Source organism: Canis lupus, chromosome X (genome assembly GCF_003254725.2).
Source record: "Canis lupus dingo isolate Sandy chromosome X, ASM325472v2, whole genome shotgun sequence".
Classification (NCBI taxonomy): Eukaryota; Metazoa; Chordata; class Mammalia; order Carnivora; family Canidae; genus Canis; species Canis lupus.
The window spans coordinates 37,705,384-37,718,168 of NC_064281.1; the positions used below are offsets into that span (position 1 = coordinate 37,705,384).

Below are 12,785 nucleotides of genomic sequence, written 5' to 3' on the forward strand. Positions count from 1 at the left end.
GGTGGCTTAGTCGGTTAAGCATCTGACTTGATTTCAGTTCTGGTCATGATCTCAGAGTTGTGGGATCGAGCCCTGCATGGGGCTCCATACTTGGCAGGAGTCTATTGGAGATTCTCCTTCCTCTGCTCCTCCCCACTTACTCTCTCTTTAAAATAAATAAATCTTTAAATAACTTTTTCAAAAAATGGCACTTTGCTTTTTTTTCCATATTTGGTATTTTCTAGTCTTCCAGTTATTGTGGAAGTTCCTTACGAGTTTTTTCACAATAAGCACACAAACTGAAACATTGGAACCCTATTTACTCAGTATTGTAAAAGAAATAGTTTTCCTAAATAGCTTATATCTTCCCTCCTCAAATTCCAAGATCTTTTTAAAGATTTTATTTATTTATTTGAGAGAGAGAGTCAGTGTGGGAGTGTGCTGGAGTCAGGGGTGGGGGGGGTGGGGACAGAGGGAGAGAATCCCAAGCAGGCTCCATGTTGAGCATGGAGCCCTACCCTGGTGTGATCTCAGGACCCCAAGATCATGACCTGAGCTGAAATCAAGAGTTGGATGCTCAACTGACTGAGCCAGCCAGGCCTCCAAGACCTTTTTAAAACCATTTTTTTTTTGAAATCCTAAATGCTTTAAACATATTCCTTATTTCTTAAACTAAGAGTTGAAACTGTCCTTGCTGAGATAGGGCCAATCATTTTCCTGGAATGTAGAAACAACCCTTGTGGTCCAGTTTTTAATTTTGTTTATATCCTTCAATATCCAATTGCAAAATGACCTTTGTTACTGGTGTGATCATTGTCTGGACCCAGCTCGCCCTGCTCCCTGCCCCCACTCGCCAGCTCTTAAGTGGTACTTATTCATTATTGGCCCTGAATGCCATTCCCTAAACTTGTTTAGAGCTACACATTAGATTTGATTTTGTACAGGCTCAAAGCGAGGGTGTGGGAAGTCAAATCCTTCACTTTTCAAGAGACTTTGTTGTGGTCTTTTTGGGTGCTTTGCTTTCTCATCTGGAATATGGGGATAATGAAATTGACTCCAAGGGATGATTGTGAGAGGTATCAGGAAAGGCACAGAAACCTGATCTGTATATGTAGCTCCAAACCAACTGCTAAGTTGCTTCAGGGCAGCCAAGGGGGAGCCAGGAGCCGATGCTGTGGGACTCACTGCTGCTGGAGGTCAGAGCCACCTCTGCTTCTTCATAGGCAGCATGCAGAGGGTGACTTTCTCCTCCTTTAGAAGAGGAGCTACCAATTAATTCTTGTAAACTGTTGGCTGTATTTTTCTAATCGGTTTATAGTTCTATTGATTAAGGTGAACTGGGAAAAACGTAACCTTTTTGTATCTGAGTGTCTCTGCTTTTATATATAGACTGGTACTTTGACATAAGAACAAAGATTTGTGCATAAGTATGCTTTTAATAACAAGTTCGTCCTTTTTTTTAATGACCCTCAGCAGGAGTAGCCTTTGGCTCTGTCCCAGAGAACACATTGCACCAAGGTTTCCAGACATTGGCTTGAATTTATTTAAATGTCATGGGATGAATGCTTTCTTTGTGAGCAGATTCCAAAGATTTGTTGCATACCTAAATCTTTGATGAATGTCAGCCACAGAAGGGTACACTGTACACAAATGAGCAGATAGCAGTGCTGGATATTATGGTTTAGCCTCCTCGCATTCTAGATCTTCTGGACCCGAATTCATCCTTGATTCTTTATAGGAACAAAATGCTGTGTTGGTCTGGGTCCTCTGAGAGCAGACATCAAGACATAACTAGCCATGTGAGAGATTTAGTGTAGGAAAAGCCTGCAAAAGATAAAGAGGAGAGAGAATGGGAGCAGGCAAGTTGTTAATAATGAAAACCAAAACCAGGGTAGTCCTGTATGATTTCATACGATCTGGATTTTGTTGATCGAATGCCAGTAGTACCGTTTAAACATGTTCCTCTGGCCCTGAGTATAAGCTCTAGAGGCTTGATCACATCAGAATTTAGTGTTTGCTCCTTGTCTCCCTCCCCTTCCTTCCTCCCTAACTACTTCACAGGTGCTGGTGTATTCTTCCATTGGGAGGCAGATAGCATCTGGTTATCTCTCTGTGTGTGATGTTAGCAGATGTTGATGCCTCTTACACTAGGTCCATCAATTTATTAGGCATTGCAACATTCTGATATTCTAATTTGATCTATCCTCACTTACTCACTAGCATACTTTTACACAGCAGAACCTCCCTCCCCCTTTGTTAGTTCTTTGGTTGTTTTGAGGTTCACTGCAAATAGGAAAGGTAGGATGAAGGCCAGATCCTTTTCGTTTCCTTTAGTCATTTTCAAAATGGTAAGGTGGTTCCTTAGTGTTCTCCAGAGAACCTATGAGGGTTTTTATGTGTTTAGTATGATTATGAATTCATGGAATTAAGCCATTGCTGCTGTTATTTTGCCCCGCCCCTGCCCCCCGCCCCATCTCCCTCTTGCAGTTGTTATTTTGATTTGATACTTAAACTTCCATCTTTGGCCAATGGGAGTTTCTATAGGTAGGGTTCCTGAGCCTCTTGGTCACAGTCTCTGAAAGCCTTCTTGCTTTGTGGTATGACCTCATGTTCATACTTTTTTTGTAATGGGAGTTTAAAGATAACTAGGTATAAGATAGCACTAACAGTACAAATAAAAGTAGATTTAAAAATAAATGTGTGCACACATATATTTCCTTATTCTGTGAGCTGAGAGATCCCAGAAGCAATGACACCCCAGTAGCAAGGAGCACACCTACTGCCCAGATCTTGGTTTCTTTCTTTTTTAAAAAAAACGATTTTATTCTTATTTATGTATTTGAGAGAGAGAGACAGAGCATGAGTGGGAGAGAAGAGGGAGAGGGAGAAGCAGATTCCCCGCTGAACAGGGAGCCCGAGGCAAGGCTCAATCCCAGGACCCCGGGATCTGACCTGAGCCGAATGCAGATGCTTACTGACTGAGCCACCCAGGCACCCCCAGATCTTGGTTTCTAATACTGTTCTTCAGGGCCACTGGGAGTGCGCAGTTGGTTAAGTGTTTCTCCTCAGGTTGTGATCTCAGGGTCCTTAGATGAGCCCCATGTTGGACTCTGCACTCATTGTAGGTCTGCTTGTCTCTCTCCTTCCCCCTCTGCCTCTCCTCCTGTGCACTCTCTCTCTCTCTCAAATAAATAGATCTTAAAAAAATACTGTTCTCCAATAAAGGAGCCAAGGCTCATTGGAGACATGGCTGATTCTAGGCGTGAACAGTGAAAAACAAGGTGAGCCTGAAACATCTTGTAATATCAGAAAGTAAGGAATTGGCCGAAGCACACACGCATGCACACACACACACACACACACACAATGATTGGGATGCGTCAGAAGGACACAGAAGCCAACTGAAAGAACTCCCAGTGACCAAAGTTGGAACAGTTTGAGCAAAAAAGCAAATAACATAATATCAGATTATAACCCCAAGCATAAAACCACTATTTTTATGGGTCCATAGTGATACAAATAAATGATTGAATAAGGAAATAAACAGAGGAGAAGAGAGAAATCTCCTTTCGGAAGGATTCCTAATAATTTATGTAGATAGTTCACCCTCAAGGAAGCAGAACATAACTTCCTGTTCCTTGAGTGTGGGCTGTGCATAGACTTCCTTCCAAAGCACATAGGAGGGAAAGGGAGAAGAGAAAGTAGCTTTATCGTGAAGAAACCTGGCAAGCACCACTTCAACCAGATGATCAGGATTAACATCAGTGAAAATCCACATCGATAGCATGCATTCTTGATGTAATGGTAATCCACAACATTTTCTCTACTTTTCCAATATTACTTTACTGGGTTTTAAATCTATCTTTTGTGATAGTTTTTATTTACATGTAAAAACCTGCTCTAAGCTTTGAGCCAACTAATAAAGTGTGATGCATGGTTCCGACCTTTGGTAACTTTGAATCTAGTGGGGAAAACAACATCTAGCAAGAATATAAGTCATAGGATGTGATTTATAAGGGCTTTGTTTTAAGTAGGCTTCACGCCCAACGTGGAGCCCAACATGGGGCTTGAACCCACCTGAGCTGAGTTCAAGAGTCAGGCGCTTAGCTGACCAAGCCACCCAGATGGCCCTGTGAGGGGTTTTTCAGTTGAGAAAAGTACTGAGGACTGGTGTAGCCAGGACAGGTTTCCAGGAAAACATACTCTTCTGTTTATGCAATCAGGTTTTCTGGAAGAAGGGCACAATAAGGGTGGATTTAGGGGTTCAATACATTCTCTTAAATAGGATTTCATTACCACCATATACAGTTTGTCAACCAACCTTACGATAGTGAAATGATTATAATGTAATATAAGATGAGTTCCAAAATTGGTGCCTTAATTAATCACAGTGTGGTCAGACTTTATTAGAAAGATAGCAAAATCAGTGGGTTATGTATAAGGTCCTGCGTTCATTTGATGTGTAGATCTGGCTAAGTCTTGGATGTCTCATGTTTGGGTCTTAATATGGCCCTTGATTTTGTGTTTGTTTGTTTGTTTGTTTGTTTCCTTACAGGATTGTCTGCTGCCAAACTCTTAGCCGAACATGAAGTTGATGTCTTAGTTTTAGAAGCACGAGATAGAGTTGGAGGAAGAACATACACCGTGAGGGTAAGTGATTTTAATACTTACATATAATCTCTCACTCAAACTAGAAATGGGGACGCTGGAAGTCACAGAGCTAGAGGTGATCTCAAGAGCTCATGCAGTTAAGCCATTTGTCCTGCAGAGCCCTAAACTGCTCCAACAAACACTCTTTTCAACACTCACTGAAGAGTGACAGCCCCTGACCTTCAGTAACTTGTATTCTAGTGATGAAAACAAGCGGGAACAAATAACTTCAGTGCACTGTCAGAATTTCCATACTAGAGACCTAACTAGAGTATGCAACGTCTCAGGTGTGGTTACAGTTTGGCTGGACTTGAAGTGACTATACATCTATGGCATGTGTGCACATGTGCACGTGTGTGCACACACAGTATAGGTTTCTTGTTTATTTGTCCAAGGATGCACAACTTAAAAGTAAGTGGGGCTACAGTAAGCAGAAGCAAATATAGCATATTTTTGTGCAATTTTGTCCTTAGTCTTTGTTCCCTAAGAGGAATGTTGCTGCCAGAGACACTCTTCAGGTTGGCTGGACATGAGGAGGGAGGTCAGTTCTTGCTGCATCAACTGCGTTTTTATTCTTTGGCTAATGTCCCATTCTAGAAAAATGCATGCTAACTATTGTTTACTGTTATTCAAGGACATGGTCGCAGGCAGTCAAGACTGTGGGAGCTGTTGAGAGTGCACAGGGAGATGACATGGGGTGGGGAGGATAGGGCCAAACATGGAGGCTTGGGTAGCACAGAGCTTTAATGAGGGCAGCAGCAGAGGAGCCAGAGAAAAGCAGCAGAGGCAGAACAGTGCCATGCAGATCAGTGGAGGAAAGAGAAAGGGAGGATGAATAGAGCCAGCTGCCAAGGGCATTTGACATAGGATGAGGGCTGAAAAGAGGTCCCTGTGCTTGGCAGTTAGATCATGAATGAGAGCCTTTTCTAGAGCACACAAATGGAGTGTTTTAAAGGCTGGGGACTGAAAGGACAAAACTAAACAGTTGCAGTGATTGGAAAGAGAGGAAGCCATCTATCTAATTAGAAGATGAATCAGACTTATGGCAAAATGGTTTATATGGTGCTCATTACAACGGCTTGAGCAATACAGACATTCATTTATTTTGCGTTAAGAAATCTGGTGTTGGGGAGTCCAGGCTGGTGCAGAGGCTCAACTTTTTCATCAAGGCTCTAGTCTCTTTGTGTCTTTCCTGCTTAGCCATTCTTTGCATGTTGGCTTACTGCCTAGTGGTAACCAGATGGCTGCCGTGACTCTAAGCACTGAGTCCTCATTTAAGATAAGAAAGAGCATGAAGAGGCAGCCCCAGTTTTCCTTTTACGTTTTTATTTAAATTCCTTAGTTAACATGCAGTGTAGTATCAGTTTCCGATGTACAATACAGTGATTCAACACTTCGTACAACACGCAGTGCTCCTCACAACAAGCGCTCTCCTGAATCCCCATCCCCTGTTTCCCCCATCCCGCCCCCACCTCCCCTCTGGTAACCATCTGTTTGTTCTCTAGAGTTAAGAATCTGGTTCTTCTCTGGGAAACGAACTAGGGGTGGTGGAAGGGGAGGGGGGGCGGGGGGTGGGGGTGAGTGGGTGGCGGGCACTGAGGGGGACACTTGACGGGATGAGCACTGGGTGTTATTCTGTATGTTGGTAAATTGAACACCAATAAAAATTATTTTATTAAAAAAATGGGGGAAAAAAAGAATCTGGTTCTTGGTGAGGCGGCCCCAGCTTTATCTGCAACAAAACTTTCCCTGTACCAGAAGATCCTGGCAGACATCCGCTAGTCTCCTTGGCCAGAGTTGGGGCAGAGAGCTACCCTTAGCTGCTAGGGAGCCTGGCAAAGCAAGTATTTAACATTTCCAGGCTGCATCATAGAAGCAGGCATGGGCAAGGCCGTATGAACAGAAATGGAATAGCCAACCAACATCTGAACTAGAATGTTGTACAAGCTTTCACTGATAGCACACTACGTTCCCCCTGTCATTTGCTTCCTACCTTTTTAGATGTATAGGGATGTACCATAGATCTGTTTTCACTTTGCTCTAGCCTTGCGACTCAAAGTGTGGTCCATGGCCCAGCAGCCTCAGAGTCACCCAGGAGCTTGACGGGGAACTTGACAGAAATGCAGTCTTTTTTTTTTAAGATTTTTTTTTGGGGGGTGGATCCCTGGGTGGCACAGCAGTTTAGCGCCTGCCTTTGGCCCAGGGCGTGATCCTGGAGACCCTGGATCGAATCCCACGTCGGGCTCCCAGTGCATGGAGCCTGCTTCTCCCTCTGCCTATGTCTCTGCCTCTCTCTCTGTGTGACTATCATAAATAAATAAAAATTAAAAAAAAGATTTTTTTAAATTCATGAGACACAGAGGGAGAGGCAGAGACACAGGTAGAGGGAGAAGTAGGCCCCTCACAGGGAGCCCGATGTAGCATTTGATTCCAGGACCCCAGGATCACACCCTGAGCCAAAGGCAGATGCTCAACCAGTGAGCCACCCAGGTGTCCCAGAAATGCAGAGTCTTAAGCCTTGTCCCAGACCCACTGCATCCGAATCTGCATTTCACCAAGTTCCCCAGGGGATGTTACAGAAGTGTTGCTCTATGGTGTATGTTTGCTTGCTTGCTTGAAATTAATGTAAATGCAGATAAATTGTATCTAGTGAATTTCCGAGTACTTCTTCAGACATAGTCCACTGGGAGGCTGCTGGTCTGGAAGTGAGGAGACAGGATTCTGGCCCCTGTACTGTCTGACACTCTTCCCTTGGGGAAAGTCCTGTTGGCTCTTTGCATCTCCATTTTCCCATTTGGGCAGTGAGATACAGTCCACATGTACTTGAAGCTCCCTTGCAACTTCAAGTTCTAGTTGAAGACAGTGTATTGTAGAGCAAAAGGAGGATTGCGTACCTCACATGTCTGACTTAATTAGATAAAATTCTCCTGTCATTTTCTGAAAATTATTTCTTCACTTTGGAGATTGTTATTAAATGATTCCTTAGCCCTATGTTTCTTATCTCTCAAATCTTGTGGATATTAAATAGGAGCATCAGTCATGTTGCAGTTTCTCAGTTAAGAACAGGTTTCTTGCTATAAGGGAAATGAGAATTTCAGCATGCCTGTCCCCATCTGTGTTATTGCCCCAGGCTGATTTTCCATGCTGCATCATTTATATATGTTAGCACCATACAGACACTATTGTGTATTGAGCATGATATTGTAACTCATCAGGTATATGAGGAAGGAACTTTGAAATGCTTACAAACTAGACTTACCTTTTATAAGGTTTCCAGTGAATAAAGGAGAAAAAAAGGGCTTTGCGAAAAAGGGACAGAAATGCTATTTAATAAGAAACTGAATTGAATATTGTTAGAATTGCTTCTTAGAGTATAGTCAATTAGGATAATTTGGAGTGGAGATGCCTTAAGAGTTCCTCTTTAAGTTCTGATCTTTAAGTTCAGATCTTTAAGTTCTGAAATGTTAAATTTGGTATTGTAGTTGACAGCTATTCAGATAGATCTCCTATGAGCTCAGAACTTCCCAATTTTTCAGGGTGCCTGGTTGGCTCGGTTGGTGGAGTGTATGACTTTTGATCTCTGGGTTGTAGGTGTGAGCCCTACGTTGGGTGTAAAGATTGCTTAAAAATAAAATCTTTAGGGGCACCTGGGTGGCTCAGTCAGTTAAGCATCTGCCTTTGGCTCAGGTCATGATTCCAGGCTCCTGGGATCAAGCCCTGCATTGGGTTCTCTGCTCAGTGGGGAGCCTGCTTCTCCCTCTCCCTCCCCTCCTCCTGCTCTCTCTTTTAAAAAAAAATAAAATCTTTTTTTTAAAAAAGAAAGAGGTAGAGAGAGAGAAAGATGCAGAGACACAGGCTGAGGGAGAAGCAGGCTCCCTGCAAGGAGCCCGATGTGGGACTTGATCTCGAATCCTGAGATCACACCATTGGCCAAAGGTAGATGCTCAACCGCTGAGCCACTCAGGCATCCCTAAATAAAGTCTTTAAAAAAAATAAAATCTTTAGGGGTGCCTGGCTGGCTCAATTGATAGAACATGTGACTTTTGATCTTAGGGTTGTGAGTTCAAGTGCCATGTTGGGTGTGGAGCTTACCTAAAATAAATTTAAAAAGAAAGAAAGAACTCCCCAATTTTTTCTTAGTGCAGTTCCTTTATAATTCTTCAGGACCAAATTTATGAAGTCGAAATGCCTGCATGGGTATCATAGGGATGGTGTATTTGTTTCTATATTGTTGCATGTTTGTGGCCAGGGATGGTGTATTTGTTTCTATATAGTTGCATGTTTGTGGCCTCTTCAGAGTCTGAGAAATAAGATCAAAAGCAAGACCCTCAAGGTGCAGGTACAACAGAGCAGAATATGGTAATACAGTTCTGATATCTTCATGCTGAACCTGATGCACCTCCTTTAGAGTCTTTCACCTTTGTAAAGAAACATTCTGTAAAAGAAAACAAATGAACACAAAGACAACAAACAAACAAGAAGCCAAATAAGTATAGAGAACAAACTAGTGGTTGCTAGAGGGGTGGTACCTGGGTGGGGAGGGGGTGGACGAAATAGGTAAAGTGGATTAAGAGGTACAAACTTCCAGTTATAAAATAAGTAAGCGAACTTTTCCCAGGGTTGAAAAGTACAGCATAGGGAGTATAGTTGATAATATTGTAATAGGCTATATGGTAAAAATAGGAGTATTCCGTAAAATGCCTCACACGTTTTACTACTTCACTTAGGATTATTTGCTTTAAAGATAGTTTCAGTACTCTAAAGGCATCATGTGTGGAGGTTCCCATGAGTTCTCTTGCTGTCTTTATTAAAGCCTAGAAATTTATTGGAGTACTGACTCCAGTTTTGTTTTATATTTAAAAGGGGTGCTGGAGATGAGAGAAGGTTTAGAGAACAGTACCAGGAGTTAGTAAAAGACAATGTAAGGATTATATAAGGGACAGGTGAAAGAAGTCAAAAGCACAAGTCATTTCTGGTATTATGACAGAATGGAAGCCCTGATTAACTGCCTCCATTGAAATAAGTAGAATGCTGAATAAAATATACTCTGCCGCCTTGACATGGAAATCAGAAATTTGCAGACCTCCTGGATGTTGAACGGACATCTCAAATTTCACACACCCTACCTGAACTTCTGATCTTATCCATCAAGAACTCCATTCCAGCAGCCTTCCTTGTATCAAAGGATGGCAACTCCAAAAAACTCGAGAGTCACACTGAAAACTCTCAGGCCTCACATTTACTCTGTTGACTCTGCCTTCAGATATATCCAGAATTCACTGCTTTGCACCACTTCCATGGCTACCACCTGTTGGGAGCCACCATCATCTCTACGCCAGATTGCTGCAATGATCTCCCTGCTTTTACCCTTGCCTCCTAGAATCTATTCTTAGTGCAGCAGCCAGAGTGAGCCTGTCAAACCTAAGTCAGGTCTTTGGCACATCTCTGCTCAAAAGCTTCCAAAGGCTTTCCTTCGCACTCAGAGGCCAACTGGTGTCCTTACAATGCCCTGTGAGGCTTTCCATGACCTGCCCCCTAATAACATTTCTAACCTCATGTCACATTCTCTTTTCTTTTCTTTTTTCTTTTTTTTTTTTGAGAGGAGAGAAGAGTAGAGGGAGAAAGAGGGAAAGAGAATCTCCCAAGAAGGTTCCACATCAGCACAGAGCCTGACGTGAAGTTTGATCTCACAACCCTGAGATCATGACCTGACCTGAAATCAAGAGTTGGACTCTTAACCGACTGAGCCACCTGGGTGCCCCTCCAGTTCTCTTTTCCTTGCTCACTCTGTTCTAGCCAACTGGCCTCCTCTTTCTTGAGCACGCTAGTCACCCTTCCACCTTAGAATCTGCACTGGTTGTACTTTCTGCCAGGAATGCTCTTCTCTTGGCATACGGACAATTCCTTCATTTCCTTCAAGGCTTTATGTAAATATTCCCTCTTCAAGGAGGCCTACATATGCATTGTATCTTAAATTGGAATCTTTCCTCTGCAGTTTCAGTCCCCCTGTCATATTGTTATTCTTTGTTTTTTTCTTGTTCTTGTCAGCCTGAGATAGTTACTATGTTTGGGGTTCACTCCCAACGGGTCTCTTTCCACTTAGTGTAAGTTCCTTCAGAGGAGGAATCTTTGCTTTGTTTGCTGATGCAACAGAAGCTCTTTGAAGAGTACCTGGCACCTTGTAGGAGAGCATGATCTATTTGTGGAATAAACAAGTGCATCCCCAAAGCAGAAATAGACTCAAATCCTTTACACCCAGGCCTCAGATTATTTACACAGAGAAAGTTCCAAAGAAAATAAGTAATTCATAGTTAAAAATGAGAAAGCACACAAGGAAACAAGGCACCACAGAAGGATAAGCATAAAAAAAATGATCCAGAAAGATTTTGTAACAGTCAAATAAGATGAAGAGTAAAAAATTACTGTTCAGCATGGTTTTGTTTTATTTATTTATTTATTTATTTATTTACTTATTTATTTGGTTTTGTTTTATTTTCAAATTTGTAAATTAATTTATTTTTTAACCTTTGGTTTTTCTGTTTGGCATGTTTTAAAGAAGAGAAGTACTTAGGGGCCAGGCCCCTGGGTGGCTCAGTCAGTTGGTTGGGTGTCTGCCTTCAGCTTGGGTCATGATCTCAGGGTCATGGGATCAAGCCTCCAGACTCTGCTCAGCAAGGGTCGCTTCTCCCTCTGCCTCTGCCTGCTGCTCCCCCTGCTTGTGCTCTCCCTCTCTCTGTCAAATAAATAAATAAAATCTTTTTTTTTTAAAGAAAAGAAGTGCTTAAAACTAGGAGCAGGGTAAAGAAACTAAAAAAATGATCAAGTAAATTAAAAAATAATTTCTAGAAATGAAAATATACTAATTAAAATGAAAAACTTCAGCAGGCATATTTAATAGTATATTAGACACAGCTGAAGACAGTGAATGAACTGCTAGAACTGAAAGAATTATCTAGCATGCAGCTCAGAAGCAAAGATTGGAAAATATATTTTCAGAGGTGGCAGGCAGTTAAGACACGAAAGATAGAATTATGATGGTATAAAGAAATAATAGCTGATGATTCTCAGCATTGTTGAAAGACACGAGGAAACCTATCAGGTCCGACACATGATAAATGAAAAGAAATTCTCACTCAGGCACAGAGAAGCTGTAGTATACCAAAGAAATAGATCTCACAAGCAATTATTTCTTAAAAGACAAAAAAGACAAATCATACATACATACTCTTAAAAAATCAACAATTAGATTTATAAGTGACCCTTGGAACAACAAAAACAGATGCCAGAAGATATCTTCCGTGTTCTGAGATAGAGAGAAAGAGGAACTAAACTGAATTCATCACCTGCTTGAACTGTCTTTTTGCCAGACTGACAAAAACAGAGACTTTAGGAACCAGTTTGGAGGAAATTATAAAGAAAAATGTATTTCAAGCAGAGGGAAAACAATTACAAGCAAAAGGTCTGAGATTCAAGAGGGGACAGTGAGCAAAGATGTTGGTAAATATTTAAATAAAATTCAGCAGCATCAAAACCATAAAACAAAGTAATGTCAAATTTGTTTGGAGACAAACCCAAACCAAAGTACTTTTATAGCTTACAGATTGGAAAAAGGATGATAACAATTGAAGTATAAAGATTTTTGTATTTTTCAGTAGGAAGATAATCTACTGATAAACTTTAGACTATATTAAGTATGCATGTTAATATTGTTAGGAAAATGTCTAAAATAGGCCTGTCTGTATAACTTCCAAACAAGTACAAGAAAAAACTAAGAGAAAAAAAGAGAGCCTTCAATCCAAAAGACAGAAAGAAATCAGGGCAAAAACTATTTGAAAAAACATAATAAAATAAGTAAGTTAAGACATTTAAAAAGGAATAATAATAAATATAAATGCTAAATTCATCAATTAAAGGAAAACAATTGTCAGATTTAAACTCTAACTGAAAGACAGAGAAAGAGATAGACAAAGGGACTCCTGGATAGCTCAGTGGTTGAGTGTCTGCCTTTGACTTGTGATCCAGGGTCTTGGGATGGAGTCCCACATTAGGCTCCCTGTGAGGACCCTGCATCTCCCTCTGCCTATGTCTCTGCCTCTCTCTGTGTGTCTCTCATGAATAAATAAATAAAATCTTAAGAAAAAGAGATAGACAGTATT

At 41.4% G+C, this 12,785-nt stretch overlaps 1 protein-coding gene across 1 annotated transcript in view; it reads left to right on the forward strand.

The window, feature by feature from the left end:
- MAOA (monoamine oxidase A) overlaps positions 1–12,785 on the forward strand; it is a 70,262-nt gene that overhangs the window by 16,285 nt on the left and 41,192 nt on the right. The window contains exon 2 of the mRNA XM_025468801.3: positions 4,535–4,629. Coding sequence (XP_025324586.1) covers positions 4,535–4,629 — 95 coding nt within the window. The remainder of the gene's footprint in view (positions 1–4,534; positions 4,630–12,785) is intronic.